The 19,283-nt window shown below is 42.4% G+C and overlaps 2 protein-coding genes across 4 annotated transcripts; one reads left to right on the forward strand and one right to left on the reverse strand.

The window, feature by feature from the left end:
• Positions 1 to 2,616: 2,616 nt before the first annotated feature.
• On the reverse strand, positions 2,617 to 7,969 carry LOC127766227 (common plant regulatory factor 1-like). Of its 3 annotated transcripts, none has more exons than XM_052291344.1 (12): positions 7,806 to 7,969; positions 6,045 to 6,120; positions 5,758 to 5,802; positions 5,570 to 5,662; positions 5,407 to 5,490; positions 4,787 to 4,914; positions 4,629 to 4,674; positions 4,490 to 4,538; positions 4,117 to 4,274; positions 3,518 to 3,595; positions 3,270 to 3,395; positions 2,617 to 3,168 (listed from the first exon to the last, which is right to left on the reverse strand). In XM_052291344.1, the coding sequence occupies exons 2-12, from the start codon at positions 6,102 to 6,104 to the stop codon at positions 2,953 to 2,955; spliced, it is 1,083 nt and encodes a 360-aa protein (XP_052147304.1). In that variant the 5' UTR covers positions 6,105 to 6,120; positions 7,806 to 7,969; the 3' UTR covers positions 2,617 to 2,952. The 3 variants fall into 3 exon arrangements, with proteins under 3 accessions (XP_052147304.1, XP_052147344.1, XP_052147383.1); XM_052291384.1 differs by lacking the exon at positions 7,806 to 7,969 and adding an exon at positions 6,296 to 6,532; XM_052291423.1 differs by lacking the exon at positions 7,806 to 7,969 and having other exon boundaries at positions 5,758 to 5,916.
• A 6,366-nt stretch (positions 7,970 to 14,335) lies between these two features.
• LOC127786420 (V-type proton ATPase subunit E-like) lies at positions 14,336 to 18,956 on the forward strand. The gene is made up of 6 exons (XM_052313831.1): positions 14,336 to 14,601; positions 16,307 to 16,407; positions 17,053 to 17,209; positions 17,563 to 17,759; positions 18,364 to 18,463; positions 18,677 to 18,956. The coding sequence occupies exons 1-6, from the start codon at positions 14,500 to 14,502 to the stop codon at positions 18,710 to 18,712; spliced, it is 693 nt and encodes a 230-aa protein (XP_052169791.1). The 5' UTR covers positions 14,336 to 14,499; the 3' UTR covers positions 18,713 to 18,956.
• The last annotated feature ends 327 nt before the right edge of the window (positions 18,957 to 19,283 follow it).

Here is a 19,283-nt window from a genome sequence, read left to right on the forward strand (position 1 = left end):
TCTTTAGTAATATGGAACATAGAAGAATGCTTCTTGATTGCCTCCCACAGTTATATCAGAAGAATAAACTCAGGAATAAGATGATGGGGTAACCTTCTTCAAACTTTTGTAGCCGTATAAGCTTCTTCAAGTCAAATTTCTTACTTAACGTTAATTTTAAGATGTTTGTAAGATGATAGTAATATATCATGATGCATTTTTGGCCAATTCTATTAGATATACATGTATTGTATATGTTGGCATAGTTATATTTGTGATGTTTAATTTTTTTTCTATCAGTCGGACCACCCATGCCCTTCTAGATACACAACTGTCGCAGGTCATACGGAGCAGCAAATAAAGAGAACAACCATGAGAAGATGGAGTGATTAAAAATGCATATAAATATCCGCTAGTCAATTTTACCTCGTATGTTTTTAAAAGACAGTGGCTAGATAATGTGAACAATGCAAAAGGAGATTACTGGATTTTCCGTCACCTTAAATATTCACATGTTTCAGCCTACATGTTTGGGTTTCGAGGGTTAGGAGGTGATGAAGGTAGTAGGAAGCAACAAGGGTGGCTTTAGAGGATGGCCTAGGACGTGGTGGACACAAGTAGACAACAAAGTGAAGCCATGAGTTTGGAGAAGGGTAGTAGCAGGGGCATCATATCTACAAAAGGTTAGGAGGCAGAGACGTCTCCACGGCATGAACTTTATGTTGCTAAGACAATGAAGAACAACAGGGGCTAGGGCACCTTGCCACTTATTAACTTCAAGAGAAAGGTGCCCGGGGGGGGGGGGGGGGGGGGGGGGGGGAGGGGTAAGTCGAGATCGGTTTGGTAGGCCTCGCTGGTGCCATTTGCGGGCTCTTGCACTAGCAAGGCAGAAGGAGGCGATGCATGTGGGGAAGAGACAATGGATTACGAGGGAAAATGTGATTACGTCGATCGACAATAATGTAGGAAAATAAGGAGATACAGTTAGAGAAACATGTGTTACATGAATCTTAAAATATCTTCCTATCTAAAATTGGATGAATTTAAAATAGGTATATAAACATTGGACATTCTCTAGATTTAATCATTCTCAAATGTTGGACTAGCCGTTTTCTTTTTACTAATGGAAATGGCCTACTGTGGTGTTTGAATCTTCTGAAGATGAAGATAAAGATTAAGTATTTTACGCAAAACGAGGTGGTAATAATATGTGATTAATTGAGTTTTAATTATTACAAACTTGAAAAATGGGTTAATTTGATATTTTAAAACAATTTTCATATAGAAATTTTTCGCACGAAACACACCGTTTAGTCGTTTAAAAAGCGTGTCACGAGTATCCAAAATTTAATTCTTTACTTGCAGAAGAAATGAACAGGGCCTTTGGCCAAGATACATAATAGTGGTATTGTTGCGCTCCTTAGGCCCTGTTTGATTCAGCTTAGGATTATTATAATCTAGATTATTATGAGTAAGCTGAAACAAACAAGTAGATTATTATGCTAGATTATTATAATCTATAAGCCAGATTACTATAATCTAATAATCTCCTCTAGAGGAGCTTTTTCTATATTATTGAGTGGCTAAAGACCCACTACCCTTAGATGCCTCTAATAATCCAGAGAAACAAACAACTCGTAGCTTATTTTATATCAGCTTATTATAATTCAACTTAGAGTAATCTGATTTAATAATCTAGATTACAATAATTTTAAGCTGAAACAAACAGGGCTTTAATCACTTCTGTATTAACAGATGAAAGCTGTATTAACAATTTTCCACTCGTACGTGGCGTGCGCCTGCCTGTTTGCCCATTGCCATGAGCCCTTGAGGCCTTGACAGGTGAAAATTGGTTAGCATGTTCGGACTCTGGGTCGTGGTGGTGAGCTAGCGGCCGACCCGTTTGCAGCAATTGGATGCATCGATATTACCAATTCAGTCAAGGGTCACGCGGGTGCTAGTCGAGTCAAAAGAAAGCCGGCCTAATACCGTGCAGGGCCCAAGCTAACAGCACAGCACTGGACCATGCGTCAATCCAACCACGCAGTCAGATCAGCTCATCAGCACCGTACAAGTACGACCTCACCAAAACCATCACGAAATTCACGCACCTCTCTCTCAAGCCTGAATTTGCTGGCACAAACCATGGCACTTGAGTCACTCTGCCATACTGATACCGTTTTAAACGTAGGAGTAGTTAGAATGCCCAAGTTGTTTCAAGCCTGAATTTGCTGTCACAGTGTTGTCTCACACATGCCCATAGTCATGGCAACAGCATGGCGGATGTATGGGAGGTGCAGGAGCAGCAACCGGAGATTCCCTTGCCTCTGTTCTCGCTTTCAACGGAGTACAGCGCTTCCGTCGACAAGACGAATGGCATAGGACGCCGGCGAGTAATTGCCCACCGGCCACCGCATAGGGATCATCGCTGATGCAACCGTGTGATCTTATCGATCATCAATAGAGAGCCGTATCAACAGAAAGCCGTAAAGAACGTGTCGTACGCCAAGGACAGAAGCGAACAACCACCGGTGTTGATCGCATCGGCTACAATGTTATGTGTCGAACTAACCAAAGAAAAAGAAGACGTTTACACCCGTAGGAGAGAAAAATGGATCATCCAAAAGCAGGTAAAGGTAAAAGATCAAAGCTAGAAGGCTTTCTGTCAGTGTTACAGTATTTACAGAGATCAGTTTGATATGAACAACGCGAGCCAGCACTGATGTTACAGATCTACGAGAGTAGAGTAAAAACTCAGGGAAGAACTGACGGCCAGGGGGGCATTCATATCCCGGTGGAGCGGTTGGAATGCTCGTCTAAAAGGCAGCTACTAGTAATTTACAAGGGCGAATACAGTGACAAAATCGTACCTACTACTTCGATGTTAATCGTGCGGGCAGGTTGAGCTTATAAAATTCACCAGGCCACATGCTGCGTTTGAGCACGAACGGCGGGAGGGTCAAGTCGTTAAGATTACCTTGCGGCTACAGCATCAGTCGCCAGACCAGAGCCCAGGAGCTGACGAAGCTTGGGCGTGGCAATGGCATGATCCATGTGCCCGCTGCTTCTCGGCGTGCCAGTCTTGTCTATCATTGACAGGAAATTTTCGACGCCTCGAGCTTGCTGTGCTTTTGTTTTGACTGGAGGCACTTCTTGTGCTTCATCAGGCCCGGTTTCCGTTAGTTTCTCCTGTTAAACAAGGCGCATTTGAGAGAAGAAAAAAAAGGACTAGTGCTCAATGAAAATAGCTCCAATACTCCAATGATCATATCGTTAGAAAAGATGTTTACCATTAGAGCAGAATTCTCTAATCTAAGTTTCTTGGAGCTTTCCGTTAGCCTGCTTATTTCACGTCTAAGGGATGTGTTCTCCGCAGTCAATAGCTCTACTTTTCTAGCCAGTTCCTCAGTCTCGGCCTGTTAGAATGAAAGAATATCATTATTGTACAAGTATGGTTTAATTTCTACTAGAGTATGGAATACTGAAGGGGATACCACAAAACATTACAAGTTAAAACTAGCTAAGCATCTTATTATACCTGCTTCCTCAACCTTGACCTCCGAGCAGACTCCCTGTTTGATTGCTTCCTTCTCTCGCGCTTTGATTCCTTATCATCCTGACAATTTATTAAGGATTATAGGTCTATAGTTTAATTCAAGAAGAAACGATCCCATGAATCGAAAGCTGAAAATTCCTGATCTCAAGAGTGAATCTCATTTTTTATTGAGTATCTAGGTACTTTGCATTTAGGTGTCCTGACAGTGGTGTTTGGTGAGGTGTTTTGTTGCTATCTCAGGGTGTCCTTCTGGGACGGGTCTTGTTCTGTTTCTCTCTGGAATGAATGTGTAGTTCTTTTTTAAAAGAAAAAAAACGCAAAGAGCTCCAGCAATCTATTTAGCAAAACCATACTAGCGACTCGAGAATTAATCCCAAAAAATAACAGCAGTAATAAATAAGGGATGTTGTATTCTCAAAAAAAAAAGGATGTTCTACTGAAGTCGTGGTAGTGGAAACATTAAGAAATTTGATTGCTTCGTCCAAGTATGGATCATGGTTCACTCCACGAAGTTAGTGGCGCCTTTTCTAAATGATAATTTGCTGGCACTTTAACAAGAAAAAAAACTGCAACTGGCATACCTTAGTTGGCACTTCAGTTACTGGGGTGGCAATGACTCTGAAGTCACTAGCAGTGCTCACGTCTGGTTTGATTGCTGTAACCGGAATGCATAGATTTGGCAAAGCTGCTTGTTCGCTAGGTCTATCATTAGGTGTTAAAGCTCCACCAGTTTCCACGCCTGGAGAAAAGGAAAAACAAAAACCAAATCACCTCTTAGTGTTGCTTAGTGCTCAGAATATATGGCCTTCTTATCATCTGAAAACTTAAACAGAGGATTATATTATGTTTCAGTTATCAATTAGAGAAATAACAAGAAATGCCGCAAAATTCACGATGAGTCATTGAACTGGATATTATAAAAATCAAGTACCAGATGATACCAAGATTGAGTACCTGATTTAGGCCTATCATCTATGCTCCTTTTCTTGGGAGTTCCACTTGCCTGAATAATGATGAAATATATCAGCATGTTAAGTATAAGCTTGCTGGCTCAGAACATCTTCAATGGCATTAAATAACTACAGAACAATACCTTCTGGTTGTTTCCATCACTGGATCCTTCTAAGCTGCAATCTCCACTGCATTGGCAGCATCAGATGCACATGAAATCAGTTTGTCACTCATAATAGTTGTATATAAGTTGAACTATCAATCTGGTTATCGTTTTCATTTTGTAAAATCCTGTATCACCTTGTTTTTTCACTGTTGCCACTGCCAGTTGACACAGCCGCACCATCAATTTCCTTCATTTTCTTATTTGAACAGTTATCCTTGCTGTTGACAGACTTTGCTGGCTCCATGCTCAATGGGCTCACCATCTTGATAAAAATATAAGATAAACAATCAATAACAGAAGCATAATTAAGATACTAGCAAAACAATTAGCAATTCAGCACAGAACGTTCACACAAGTGAAGCAAGAAAGACATTAAAGAAAAGAACAATTGAACAAATGATTTAAAAATACATATATACTTCCACAGAAGAAAAAAAAAATCCAGCTTCCTTCTACAGAAAAAATGGCAATATATGAATGAATTTATTTTCATGTAGAGATAATTCGTCTGCAAGGATAGGTTTTCCAAGTTCCAACTACATATCATGAATACTTCGAACGGCAGAAATCATTCGTGTTAGTTCTGCTCATAGAGAAGTTTCCATGTTAACATGGCTTTATGCAAGCATTTTAACAAATTGGATATCGCTTTAATTCCAAAGCGTGATAGTTGACTCAAATCCATGGTGCCTTCCATGTTTAGTTAAATGCAATGTTCTGAAAAATAGATAGGTGAACAAAATGAAATGCTTACTAGGGGCATGAACGGATGTGAAAAAGCTCCACCAGGAGGATAAATTGCGGCATATGGCTTCCCAAAAGCGGATGGCACCAGAGGCTGTAGAGGCACAGGGAAATAACTTAGAACTCTTAAAGATAAGAATGACACCTGATACATGGAGAGTAAAGTCAAAAACCTGAGGACCCCAGATAAATGGAGGAGGGGTATGACCAGCGGCTATTCCAGGGCTAAAAAATGTTGGTGGCAAGATCCCTGGGCCGTAATATGCCTGTGTTGATTATGATACCTTAAATTTAGTTACTCAGTTCAAAGGAAAATCCAAACTTCAGTTATCAGGAAAATATAGATTGTCAGACACCTAACCTGCATATTTGACCAATCAAGGTATGGACTAAGGGCTGGATGATCCTGCAAAGTAATACAGTTGCTACTTAGGCACCTTTAAGGATTCCACCCCTTGTCAATAATGTGGCTAATTGACAAAATCATGCTTCGCAGCTGTTTGATGCAGCCCTAGCACATCTAAAACCTCAAAGCGGATTTATGTTGTCAAATAAAAGAAGAAATGCCAATAATCAATTTGACATCTTGCTCGTGCAATGTTGTCTGTGCCCATATTTGGCCTTGGTTATCTACTTATATGCGTTTACCTTAGGGGGCGATGGTGCTTTCCCCATCTTCTGAGTAACTACAGCTTCGTCATTTCCCATGACTTTTTATGAGTTCCTGCATATTTTCATCGTACAGATTGGTCATATGCTAAACCATATCATAAGTACTGAAAATAGTCACACAAAAAAGTATGTTTCAGTAAAAAATATAATTCACTAAATGCACAGATATGAAACTCTTGCAGGCCCATAGATATCGCACAATCATGTACAAAAACCACTAGACACACCTAGCTTGTGCAGGCATTCCTGTACAGCAATCCGACACTTAAAATTCCTCCTTTCCAATGAGCCATCACGGCGTCACTGCTTCATCGTCTTACTCATCTCTAGTCTCTCCTACGCCATCCTCCTTCTTCGCCTCTAGCGGGATTGGGTGACATAGGGTAGACATGTCACAAGGTGACATAGGGTGAATCTTGGCCCTTCAAAACAAATCCAACGGCTGAGATTCATCCACGTCATCACGAGTAAAAATTTTACTCGCAGATTTACTCAGGAGTAAAAATTTTACTAGGAGTAAAATTCCTGGAGTAAAAGTTTTACTGGGAGTAAAATTTTTACTCATGATGACGTGGACGAATCTCAGCTGTTGGATTTGTTTTGGAGGGCCGAGATTCACCCTATGTCACCCAATCTGAATCCCTACTCCCCCTCCCCCCCACAACCCACTCCCAACACCAACACCACCGTATACACCCCCTTGCCAACCCCCGCCTACCACCAGCGTAGGGCGCCACCTCTGCCCTAGGCAACTACCACACCAACCCACACTAATATACATTGTTGTGAGAGATTAGTGTGCCGGAGAAAGAACCGGAGTACCAATCCCTGCAACAAATTGGAGGGATGGAAATTCAATCCTCACATAAAAATCTAGTCGTGCTTTCAATACTGATAACAAGAGTACAACACACTATCTCCAAGAAAATTAAATTAATCCAAGATTACGACAGCCACCATCCCCCCCCTCCCCCCCCCCCCCCCCCCCCCCCCAAAGCACTCCACAAACAGGACAGGATTAACCAGTTGAAAGCAATTCCAACCAAAAGCTGACTAGACTAGGTGAAAGCTCCGGTATCCAACGTATGCACAAGGCCAGGTGACACCTGACTACCTGAGACTGAGATGACAAGGGCAGCCAGGGCGGGCACCAATTTTACAGTCTTCCAAACCGCACAAACCAGGGGTCCTATGGAGCGCAATAATTTTACACTAACAGTCCACTTGTTACCTAACAAATAGTGAAACCGGGAAAATCGGCGTTCCAATTACTCAACTCTCACCTTTTCCCATAAATAATTTCATTTCTGTTTGAAATAACGAAAAATATACTAGTAGTAAACTTAAGAAACGTGTACACGCTTCCTACGTGTGGCCATAGGATTCGCTTTTAAACCCGACAGGAAGCAAAAGAAAGCCGAACCAATGCATTTGAATCACTGCTACTACGACAGTTTTGTTTTTTTTTTGGAGGTGAATTGCTACTACGACGACAGTAGAAGTATGATAATATACTCGCTACAAGATCGAACAGAGGATCTTCCGGAGTCCGGACGAAACGCGTTAAAATTTCAGGGACGAACGAGGGAGGGCTTGGGCTTCCTGGCTCCTGCTCTCCGCTACTACAAACCTTCACCCTCGCGGAGAAGTGCTAAAACGAAAGAGAAGACGAACCAGGGGCCGGGCATTGCGCGTGAACACGGAGAGGGAGGCAGAGATCGGCCGCGCCGCGCGTACCTTGGATGGATCGACGCCCGCGTACGGTGCAGATCGGTGCGGCGGCGCAGGAGCACGAAGCCGACGGCGCGAGCGTGGAGGTGGTGGGTACTGAGGCTGAGGCGCGCTTCCTTTCTCGTCTGCGTGCGGCGGGGTGCTTTGATTTGACGGGAGGGAGAAGGCCTTGCGGGGAAGGGGATGAGTGGGGAGGCGGCGCGGAAGGAAAGGGTACCACGTCACGAGACACGTGTCGGCTCGTGATACACGGGGTAGGCCCGAGCGCGGGCTGTTTCGCTACGAGGCACCCGGTTCGTGTACCCACAGAGTTGGGTGCAGTTTCGTTAACAAAATCTGTTATTATACAGGTAAACAGATTCACAGATATGCGTCGATTTAGCAAATACTTTTTTAGTCGCTATCTCTAAATTGTAACTGTGAGACCTTAATAAAAAAAATCACGCATTCTCTCAGATGTCTATATTTCTTTATTCACTTTTAATAATTGTAATAGTTATTATCATCGTCATCATCATTATTCTCCGAGAAAAATAAAATATCATTGTTAGAGTACATGAGGATGACATGTGGGCCATCCTATGAATAATGGCGTTCGTTGGGTCCCTTGCGGAAGCGCCGGTGTAGAGTGGGTGGGTGAACCGGGCAACGTGGCGGATAGTTTAATTCTTGAGTCACGCTGTCACCCGTTGCTTCCGGCACACGTGTCTCTACCGGAGCGGCTCTACGCGTCCACCCGCGCCTCCCACGAGGGCCAGCTGGGTAGCCCAGTCATGTGGGTGACGTGGTTTGCTGCTCCGCCCCCTCCTGGGCCCCACCAACCGGGGGGCCGAAGGTTCTCCACTGCGTACACGCACGCAGGAAAGGGTTCGGCGCCGTGGCATCTCGGTGATCAGCTGCATGCGGATTTGGCTTAACTAAAGTCAGCAGATCTGCTTTATCAGCACATAGAGTATAGAATTAGTTTTTTTTTTCTATCGTTTCATCAGCAATGGTTATAGTATATTTGATAAAAATTCACGGGCCGGTTCGTGACATAGTCGTGGGCGGCAATTTGCAAAAAGTGTGCTCTTCTAGTGACAAATACGAACTAGTACTCGTGTTCTGTGTGTAGCTAAAAATATTACTAGCTCTAGCTACTACGTGTTCCTTAGTTTTGATACACGTAGATCGCTAGCACGAGTGGCTGGTTGATCCCGTGCTTGATTTCGGTGGCACACGCTGCAACCAAGCTGGAAGTGCAACAGATTTCGAGATCACCATCTAACGTGCAATTGGAGCTCGGAGATGCCGTGCACGGCGCGCCACGTTGCACGGTAGCTAGGCCCTAGCTCGCGCGTGCGCGCAGCTGCAGCTGCGTCGCGATCGGGTTGCCTTCTGGCCACGTAGCCCGCTATTCGCGTGCCTGCGTGCGTGTTGCCCGTGGGGCCCAGAGGTAGCGTGCAAAAAGATTAGAGAAGAGCCAACGACAAGGCGCCAGATCGCGGGGCCTCCACGTTATCAGCTTATCCTGTACCGTGACCGTCTCAGGATGGGAATGGTTAGGACATGTGGGAATGGTTAGGACATGGATCCAGCCTAAACCGTTTTAAATAAGTTTGTTGTACTATGGTTTAATACGGTCAATCCATTATGACTTTATTATATCAATAGATTATCTATGGATATATAAATGGATCATCTACGCTCCTAATAGATAAAAAAAAGAAGCTCTTATTGCATGCATGTAAAACTTGGGCCTGAAATTTTTAGACTCACATTCACATTATAAAAACATATCAAACTTAATTGAATTTTATAGAGATGATTTATTATATGGAGAAGCAACTTTGTTCAAATTTTAAGTCATTTAGACATATGGGGCCCACGAGCATTACTAAGATTTAAAAATTCTAGTTACATGTGTATAAAACTCGGACCTAAAATTTTTAAACTCACGTTCACACTATAAAAACTTGTTAAATTTAGTTGAATTTTATAGGAATGATTTATTATATAGAGAAGCAACTTTGTACAAATTTTTAAAATATTTATACATGTGAAGTTATTTTGGATCGAACCTCTTAAACCTTAGGTTCTAATGCTTTGAGCCATTTGGTCCATTTATATTTTTTGGACCGACCTTAAAATCCGTTAGGACAAATTTACGAATAGATTTAGTGGATAAATGGATCGACTCTACCCATTCCCATCCTGATGCCCGTTTGACCGGCTATCATCGCCGGCGACACCTAATCACCTGCCCTGAAACGGCGGTATATACTGATTGGTGAAGGAGACGTGATGCTGCGCCACTCCACGGTGGCACACTTGAAGATTCCGTAAGAAGGCAAAGGCAAGATGCGATCTGGGCTCTTTCATACTTTTATGTAGACTCCCTCCTTTCCCTTTTTATCAGCGCCTAAACAAGATGAGACTATTCTCATTTAGAAAAGTAAGAATTAACCTCCCGAACTATCGCGGTCGATCGAATTAACCTCTTAACCCGAAAAACTAGACATTGCTCATCTTGAACTTTCAATACCGGACGAATTACCCCCCTCAACCCAATCCAGAATGGTTTTGTTCTACGTGGCCTATGCGTGGCAACCTAGTTAGCCGTTCTCTTTTAAAAAAATTAATGGGACCCACTTATCATACCTCCTCTTCACCTATTCCTAATCTCTCCCTCCCTCTCTCTTCCCCCTTCTCTCTCTCTCTCTCTCTCTCTCGGAAGCACGTGCGCAAGACGAGGAAGGGGAACCGGTCAGCGGGCTCCGGTCGGTGGCAAGTAGCGGCGGGCGGTAGGGCACGAGCGGCGGCAGCGTTTTCGGGAAGAAAATGGTCGACGATGGGCGGCGCTTGGCAGTGCAATAGGCAACGATGGTGTGCGGCCTAGAGGTGGTGGTATTTGTGGTCAACGACGAGCGCTTCAGTTTTGTCGCGATAATGGAGCCAGCACTGGCGACCCCGGGGGCACCCTCCTCGAGTTCCTCCGCTCCCGCACCCAATTCACCAACGCCAAGCTTCACGGGTGTGCTGCTATCGGTGTCGGTCGCCCGACGGCATCTTCACTACCTCCCACCTCCTCCTCGCCTCTCCGCCAGATCTGGAGGAGACGGTGGATGCCCTCCATGAGCTAGCAGAGACGTCCCCCGAGCAAACTCGAGCTCCTACGCACGGGATCGACGAGCCCCTGCCTCAAGCCCAACTCACCGTTGCTCTGCTGTCTTCAACGCCCTCCTCGCCAATGGCCCACCATCTCCAACCCCTACCACGCCATCCCCGTCACGCCCCACCATATCCTCCCGGCTGTCGGCCGTCGACCGCCTACTCGCCATGCTAGGGATAGGCGAGCTCGTGCAGCCCCCTTCCTCCCCTTCCATTCGGACTGGACCTCGCCGCCGACGCTATGTCCTCCTCTCGCCGAGAAGCAAAGAAGGGGGACAATGGGGATATAGAGAAAACAACGCTGACAAGCGGGTTCCACTGGTTTTTATTTGTTTTTACTGACCGTATCGCCACGTGTCTACCACGTAGGCTGAAAACCACTTTGGTTTTTGTTAGGGGGATAATTAACCTGGATTCAAAAGTTTATGGTGTCAAATGTCCCGTATTGCAGTTATGGGGGTAATTCAATCGACCTCCATAATTGAGGGGGTAATTCGTTCTTTTTTTTTCTTTCATCAATGTATAAGCTTGATGGCTGTTCGGTTTCCATACACTGATTGTTTGATCTGCATGCAGTAATTGCTTTCACATGCATGGTTTGGTAGCTCTCCAGTTTACATGGCCAATTGGTTCGTATGCAAAGGAACACAGGGACAGTCTTTGCGCCCTGGAGTAAAATGGGTTACGGGGTTATGCCTCTTTTTTTTTTTATCTTGTTGTCAGAACTCAAAACAAAAATACTGATCATCAGAAGAAAATAGAGGGAGTATATAGTTTGTTTTTCACCGGAACGGCCAATAAGACGTTGTATAATTTTTATTAGACATGTACAATGGGATGTGAGTGTTGTAAATAAAACAAGACATGTTTAATTTTCGCTAAGGTATATGAGAGAGATCGAAGAGAGAGAATGAAACTACTTCCTCCATTTTAAAATAAGTATACTCATCTATATCATATTGTTTAAATTAAGTGTACTATTTTGATACGGATAGAGCATATAAGGCATGTTTTTTCAGAAAAAATATTTTTTTTTAGAAATGTGAATGGTTTTTTCTGGAATGTGGGACCGGTAAGAACAGGAGGAGGATATGACTCTCTTTTCATAGTACTAGTAGGAGAGAGATTTCAAGAATTAATGCCATACAAAGGATAAAAATGGGTTATTCGTTGGCTCGAATAGCTATCCAAACGACACCCAGGCTAAGCGTTCCAACATGTGCACAGGAAGTCAGAAACTACTCTAAAAACCAACCACCATACATGCATTAGGCTGTGTTCGCATGAGCTGGATGGGAATTTATTCCCTCCGCATGGAAAACGGAGCGGTCCATTAGCGTGTGATTAATGAGAGCGGTCCATTAGCGTTTTCCGTGCGGGAAGGATTAGTTCCCATCCGTTGAATCCGAACACAGCCTTAGTTTGGATGCCTGAAGACCTCCATGCCGCCCTCTTCTCATAGAACACCTCCAGTTTAGTGATGAAGTTTAGTGATGTTCATAGAGATAGGGTGTGCGTCTATACATTCACAGGCGCGCTATGAGCGCCTACGTGTATACTGTGATTTTTTAGAAAATGGTTATGATAGTTGATGATAATAAGTGAAATTGGGTTTATGATAATTATTCAATAGTATAAGCGAGATATATAAATATTATAAAGTTGATAAGTTGATTTTAAAAGGTTTTGTAGTAAATACCGATGAAGAGTCCTTTCTTTCAAAGTAATTCACATCATTTAGAAGTTTATAAAATATATCCACGATAATTTATAATCTATAAAGAAATTGAACAAGCCCATTATCATGGTTGGTAGGTCGTGGAAGCTCTGGGTAAAAGCCTTGCTCAACCTCTAGCTATTGCTTGCATCGCCGATGCCTGCATGCGCCAGATCCCTATTTGGAGGTGTCGTTTAGAAGATCATACTCTATATTTTGGTGCTCACTGACTTGTGGTGGTGCATGTTTCGTTTCTTGTGGGTTTTATGACTTTTGTCGGTTCCCTTATAAATAATCATGATGTCGTAAGGTTTTTACCCGGTTTAAAAATAAAAACCATGCTAACTCCCTTGGTCTGAATTTTTTTAAAAAGAATTCATGCCTTGCCTAAAAGTAAAAAGAAGAGGATGCCCAATTAATCAACGATTTCAACAAAAAAATTATATTTAATTGACCGAGAGGATCTTGCATTTTGGTATAGTACGAAGCTAACATCTGTAGTATCATTTCTTGTTTTAACATATAGTAAAGGCCGTATTTCTTTAAAAAATACTTATCATCCATTCCCACACACAGCACTAAAGATGTATACTAGAGTCAAAATGGTTAAATCTAGCAAGAAATGATTGTCCGGTTTTATGTACTCTAGTCAAGTCAAGGGGAAAAAAAAGGGGAGTGTTTATTTTGCCTTGCCTAATAAGCAATTGCAACAATAAGACAACCGAGAAAATAGGTACACGACTCATCCATTTTGCATGGTGAATGCGAGCTACAAATAGATAGACACTATGACCCAGTTCATTTCTCGTAAAGATAAAGATTTTACCTTAGTTTTTATTACCACGCTTTTTAAACTATTAAACGACTTGTTTTGAGCGAAAACTTTTTATATGAAAGTTGCTTCAAAATATTAAATGTATCCATTTTTCAAGTTTGTAATAATTAAAACTTAATTAATCATATGCTAATAGCTTTTCTTTTTGTATGCCCATATTTAATCTGAATCTTTATAAGATTCGAACCCAATCAATGTTTACAATGAATATGGAAAGGTACATGTTCAAATTCGTTTGGACTAAACTCCATATTATATAACACCCCCAACTATGCTGTTTTTTTTAAAAGAGGGAATACCTTTTTACCAATATTTTTTCTGTCCTTTAATTAATTTAGCATTTTATTATTTAAACAATCATGTCCAGATTCGTTAAACTATTGTGTCTCATTTTCAACCAGGTTGAGTTTTTTCTTTTACGAAAGGAGTACCCTTTTACGAACCATATATATATTTTTTCTGTCTCCCTTAATAGAGCCTTTTTATTATCTAAAGGTTATATCCATGTACAACCCATCTCATTATGAATAAACATAAATATGTATACACCCTTTTGCAGCTCAGTATAACCTGCTACTAATACCAAAGTTGCCAAACGGAAATGCTTATTCTGCGAAATTCTTTACTAAACCACACCTATCAAAGATGTTGTAACAGTGGTGCTCAACTTAACGAAAAAACAGCTGTCGACAAAGCCACAGCGCCACAGACAGCGACCGAAAACGAGAGAGAAAAGATCACGGACCCATGGACCGCGTCCACGGAATGATCGACAGGGCAGCGGCAACCAAGGGCGGCACGTTGCCCCGCGCGGCTAGACCGCTAGTAGACTAGTCCCACGACTCCCCATCCCTCCTCCCTCTCTCGACCACTCCCGTGGACTCCTCTCTCCTCCCCTTCCCTCCCCTCCCCCGCGCGCGGTGGTGGTCGCCGGAGCGCAGCAGCAGCAGCAGCAAAAGGCCGCGAGGGCCGCCGTCGGGATCCCCGCCGCCGCCAAGATGAACGACGCCGATGTCGCCAAGCAGATCCAGCAGATGGTGCGGTTCATCCGCCAGGAGGCCGAGGAGAAGGCCAGCGAGATCTCCGTCTCCGCCGAGGAGGTCAGTACTTACCCCTCCCCTCGCCTCGCCTCTCCCCCGCGCGTCGAAGCTTCGGGAAGCCTCTCGATCCGCGCCTCCGAAGCTTTTCACCCGCCCGATCTGCCTGGTGCCCCCCCCCCCGTGATCTCGAAGCGTCGAGAGCTAGAAGTTGATACTTGATCCTACCTTGTTTCCGAGGCTCCGAGCGGTTTGACTGTTAGGTTTCGGTTTCTGGGACGAGAATTTTGTAGTCGAAGCGTCTAGGCAATAGGCTCCCTGGTTCCGAGGTAGATCGAGAGGAATCGGGATCCGGGGTGTGTCGCTTGAGCAGATCTCGGTGCGTGGATCTAGAAGCTTCCAGATCACGAGTTTCTAGTCCAATAAAGCTCGTTTTCTTACTTTGGACTAGGAAGTACTGCCACACTGGATGGTCAATTGTTCCGTTTCCGCCCTTCTCTGCTACTGGTTAGTCCGTACCTGAATCCAGTTGTGGCTTGAGATTGCGATAAGAGAGGCTAGTCTAATCCAAAGGTCTCTAGATCATTCTAGAAGCGAGATTTGGGCTTAAGATGAACTGAAACTTGAATAGGGTATGCTTGATCTGTTCACTCTCCCATTTCGCTTCTAGATTGTGCTAGAAGCACAACTGGAGGATAAGGTTAACAATGAGAAGACGGAAAGAGGTACTAGTACATGGTTAAAGGAAATCCTTGCAACAACTGGTCACCACCCTCCATCACCTGTCAACTTATGAGCTGTAGTTATCCATTACCATTAACCAGCCATAAACTTTTTTATTCCTATTTTTTATGTCAATGCAATCATAATGGAGATATGATGCATGAACACCTCTATTGCTTGTTGGCATGATGGGTTGGCCATGATGAATGTCAAGCAACATACTTGCTGAGTGGGCTGCTACTGTTATGATCATTTTTACTTGCTCTAGCTTGTCATTTCAGCTGAATACAACTGATCCACCTGCATGGTTTGATCGATCACCCCTTGGTGTGCATGATTGGCAATCATGTTTGCTACCAACAAGCATCATCAATTGTGCAATCATGTATCACGCCTTTTACTATCATAAGGTCCAGAGGACATGAACATGTTTAATATGCTTTCTGACTACAACTGTGCTGGAAGTATGATTTATTCTTGAAGCAACAGGGGCATCCTCATGTTTGTAATAAAAGAAAGTTTCATTACAATGAGTTATTAATCTTCTGGAAATACATGCTTGTTTTGTTTGCGTGTCCATTCTTTTCAACCCCACCTTTTATCAATACCAATGACTGACAACAGGTACTTGTTTGACGAGTCAGTTGTTCAGATTTTAGTAGGCTGTTTGGCTTTAGAAACCAAACCATCCAGTATGTCTTGATCAATCATGGGATGATCCCATGAATTTTCGTGGGATGATCCTTTCCTCACTTCTCCACTAAGTGTGTTTTTGAGGGATAGGTGATGATGGTCAAACCCATTCCGTTCCTCAAAGTAAACAAGTCATATAGGACTGAGTTGTCAATTAGCTCCTTAGTTGGCTGTGTGCATCCTTATTTGATGCAAGGCAGAGTTATACTTCCATCATCCGAAAAAAAAAGGCTCAATTAACCATCTCATTCCTCAAACCAGATAAACCACTATGCCTTTATCATTGCTGACAGTTGGTTAACCATTCTGATTTCCTTCCATATGTTAACTTATTTGTATAATGTGTTTGCAGGAGTTCAATATTGAGAAGCTTCAACTTGTTGAAGCTGAGAAAAAGAAGATCAGGCAAGAATATGAACGGAAAGAGAAGCAAGTCGAAGTTAGAAAGAAAATGTGAGACTTCGATTCCTCAAATTATTTATGTTTTCCTGTGTTCTCCGTATGGTCCCATTAACAGCATTTCATGTTGAGGATTTCTGCAGCATACAGTACATTACATCAATGCCTCAATACATTTTAGATACAGCTGGAATGCTGGATTCTCATTTGTGTGCAACATTAGTAGTAAAAGCTAGCTACAAACTACTTCAGCCACATGGTTAAATTGGCAGTAATCGTAATTTGACTGCACTGGTTGTTGAGACACTTAAAAATCAAATTCGGATGTGTAGTTCAGTGCAGTGAACTTCACTGATGAGTCGACTGTATTTTATTTTTTAGACAAAATTGTGTGAACTGCTGCTTGCAGTTCAATGTCTGTTGAAGTGAGAGTATGTATCAATCATGATCTGGATGTAATAAAAGTTGTACATTAACAATCTTAGGATGGAAAAAGTTAGAGAACTATTTGACAAAATGGTAATACAAAGTACAAACTGACATAACATGCATACTCAAACATTGTTAACCTTCCTTGCGTATTACATTTAATATGGTACTGATTGCTTGTTAGCATAGGTTTCATAGAATCCACCTGTATCACTATTTCTGGGTTTATCCATTTGTTAACTGATGAGGCCTTGTTTTCTCCTTTATCAGTGAGTACTCTATGCAGCTGAATGCTTCTCGCATCAAAGTGCTTCAAGCTCAGGATGATTTGGTTAATTCCATGAAAGAGGATGCTACAAAGCAACTCCTGCGTGTCAGCCACAACCACCATGAATACAAGAACCTTTTGAAAGAACTCGTCGTTCAGGTTTGTATGAAATGTTGAATACATCATCTGCTAGATTCTTATCCATTAAGCCTTTTTGAGCGATCCTTCTGATAATTGTGGACCCCAAGAGGGTTTCACCTATATAGTTAAGTTCGATACGCAGAACTGAATTATTGGATATTGAAGTGTTAAATCACATTGTAGTTTTGCAACTCTAACTGCATGCACAAAAGAGCTAGTGCTAAAAGAACATCTGTTTATGATTCACCTTTAAACTTCTCTTATGGACGTGTCAATTTAATTGATGGAATTAAGTTTGAAATGCCATCTCCTTGTTTGTTCACTACTGTTATTAACAAAATAATCATTCATCATATTGACTGGAAATACAGGGTTTGCTTCGGTTGAAAGAGCCAGCGGTACTTCTCCGTTGCCGCAAAGAAGACCATCATCATGTAGAATCTGTACTGCATTCAGCAAAGAATGAATATGCGTCAAAAGCAGAAGTTCATCACCCAGAGATACTTGTTGACCACGATGTGTACCTACCGCCTTCTCCAAGCTCTCATGATTCCCATGAGAGGTTTTGGTAATAAATAGTTTCTTACCCTGCAGCCTGCCAATTTGCTACTGTATATCTGTACTACTAGTAACAGTCTAGCAAATATACTAAAAGAAAGAAAGCTATCTTTTGGACTAACAGATAATCTGCTCAGTAACTCTACAAACATGTATAATTTGGAAAATAACATCAATATGAGTATACAGGTCGGTCTTGGGCCTGTTAATCAGAAGTTTAGTGCTGAAGACTTTAACTCTACCCTGACCTGGACAATCAGCTCTTATCTGGCTATTGCTTTGGCATACATTATGACATTTATTGAACAGTTGATATGCTGAATAGTGTAATACTGCACTAGGTTAAGCCACAAATACATCCGTCTACCTTAAAACTGATTGAATATGGGAAGAGAGCACTATAGCTCCTGATATAGCATAATGAAGTGATCATTGGCCTGTTGCAGCTCTCTCTCTCTCTCTCTCTCTCTCTCTCTCTCTCTCTGCATGTTCTAGTATAGGACAGCAGTTGGGATTTGAAATCCATAGTTTCGTTTCAATTTCAATACTTTTACTGTAGTTCTTAATCCTGATATGGATCCTGCTGTTTATGCTAATATAATGTGTTTATGCAGCTCTGGAGGTGTTGTGCTGGCTTCTCGAGATGGAAAGATTGTGTGTGAGAACACACTTGATGCCAGGCTGGAAGTTGTCTTCCGCAAGAAATTACCGGAGGTGCCTTCGTTTAGCTCGATTTTAATATTCATTTTGTTCCACCAATTCCAAAGTTTCAACCATGTATACAAGTAGTTCAGTACCACTTGAACATTTAAACATGATTTGCATGTTCTTATTTGTCAATTTAACAACGACCCTGATAGGCTACAGCACATGCAGAGCAAATGGTTATACCTTCATATTTTCATTCTTCTTCCCGTTTCCTTGCAGATCCGGAAGCTTCTTTTTGGTCAGGTGACGGCATAATCTGTGCATGTAATTTCAGCTGCGGTATAGCTGCTTCCATGTAATTAGCTGCAGGTTCGAACCTGCAGCTGCAAGGAATTTCACCTGTTTTTGCCAAATTGATTGTTTAAAGTATTCATCCTCTATGTAAAACACTACCTATTTGTTCATTATTATCGCCGAGCACCAACTATTCGCACGCTTGTTTTCTCAGAGGTATAATAATAATAATAAAGGACGGTCAAACGTTCCATTGCTGTGTAAACCTATTTGCCTGTTGTCCCTGGCCTGTTGGTCTGTAATTCCGTATAGTTTGTGTAACTCTGATGTGGGTCTATTTGGTTCTCTACCCTACCTATTTATTGGTAGTGCTAAAATCTAGGCATATTGTGGCACTACCAATTTTTTGGTAGGATAAAGTTAAGTAGCCTACTTTTGGTTTGATACCAATATGGAGCCAAATTTTAGTACTATGATGAAGAATATTCTAGAATATGGCCAAATTGAGTATCGGCCTTATCAATTGTTTGGCTTCAAACCAAACAAACATAGGGTGTGTTCGGCAGCTTGTTTCCGCAGCTGTATACGCTGC

Source organism: Oryza glaberrima, chromosome 1 (genome assembly GCF_000147395.1).
Source record: "Oryza glaberrima chromosome 1, OglaRS2, whole genome shotgun sequence".
Taxonomy (NCBI): domain Eukaryota; kingdom Viridiplantae; phylum Streptophyta; class Magnoliopsida; order Poales; family Poaceae; genus Oryza; species Oryza glaberrima.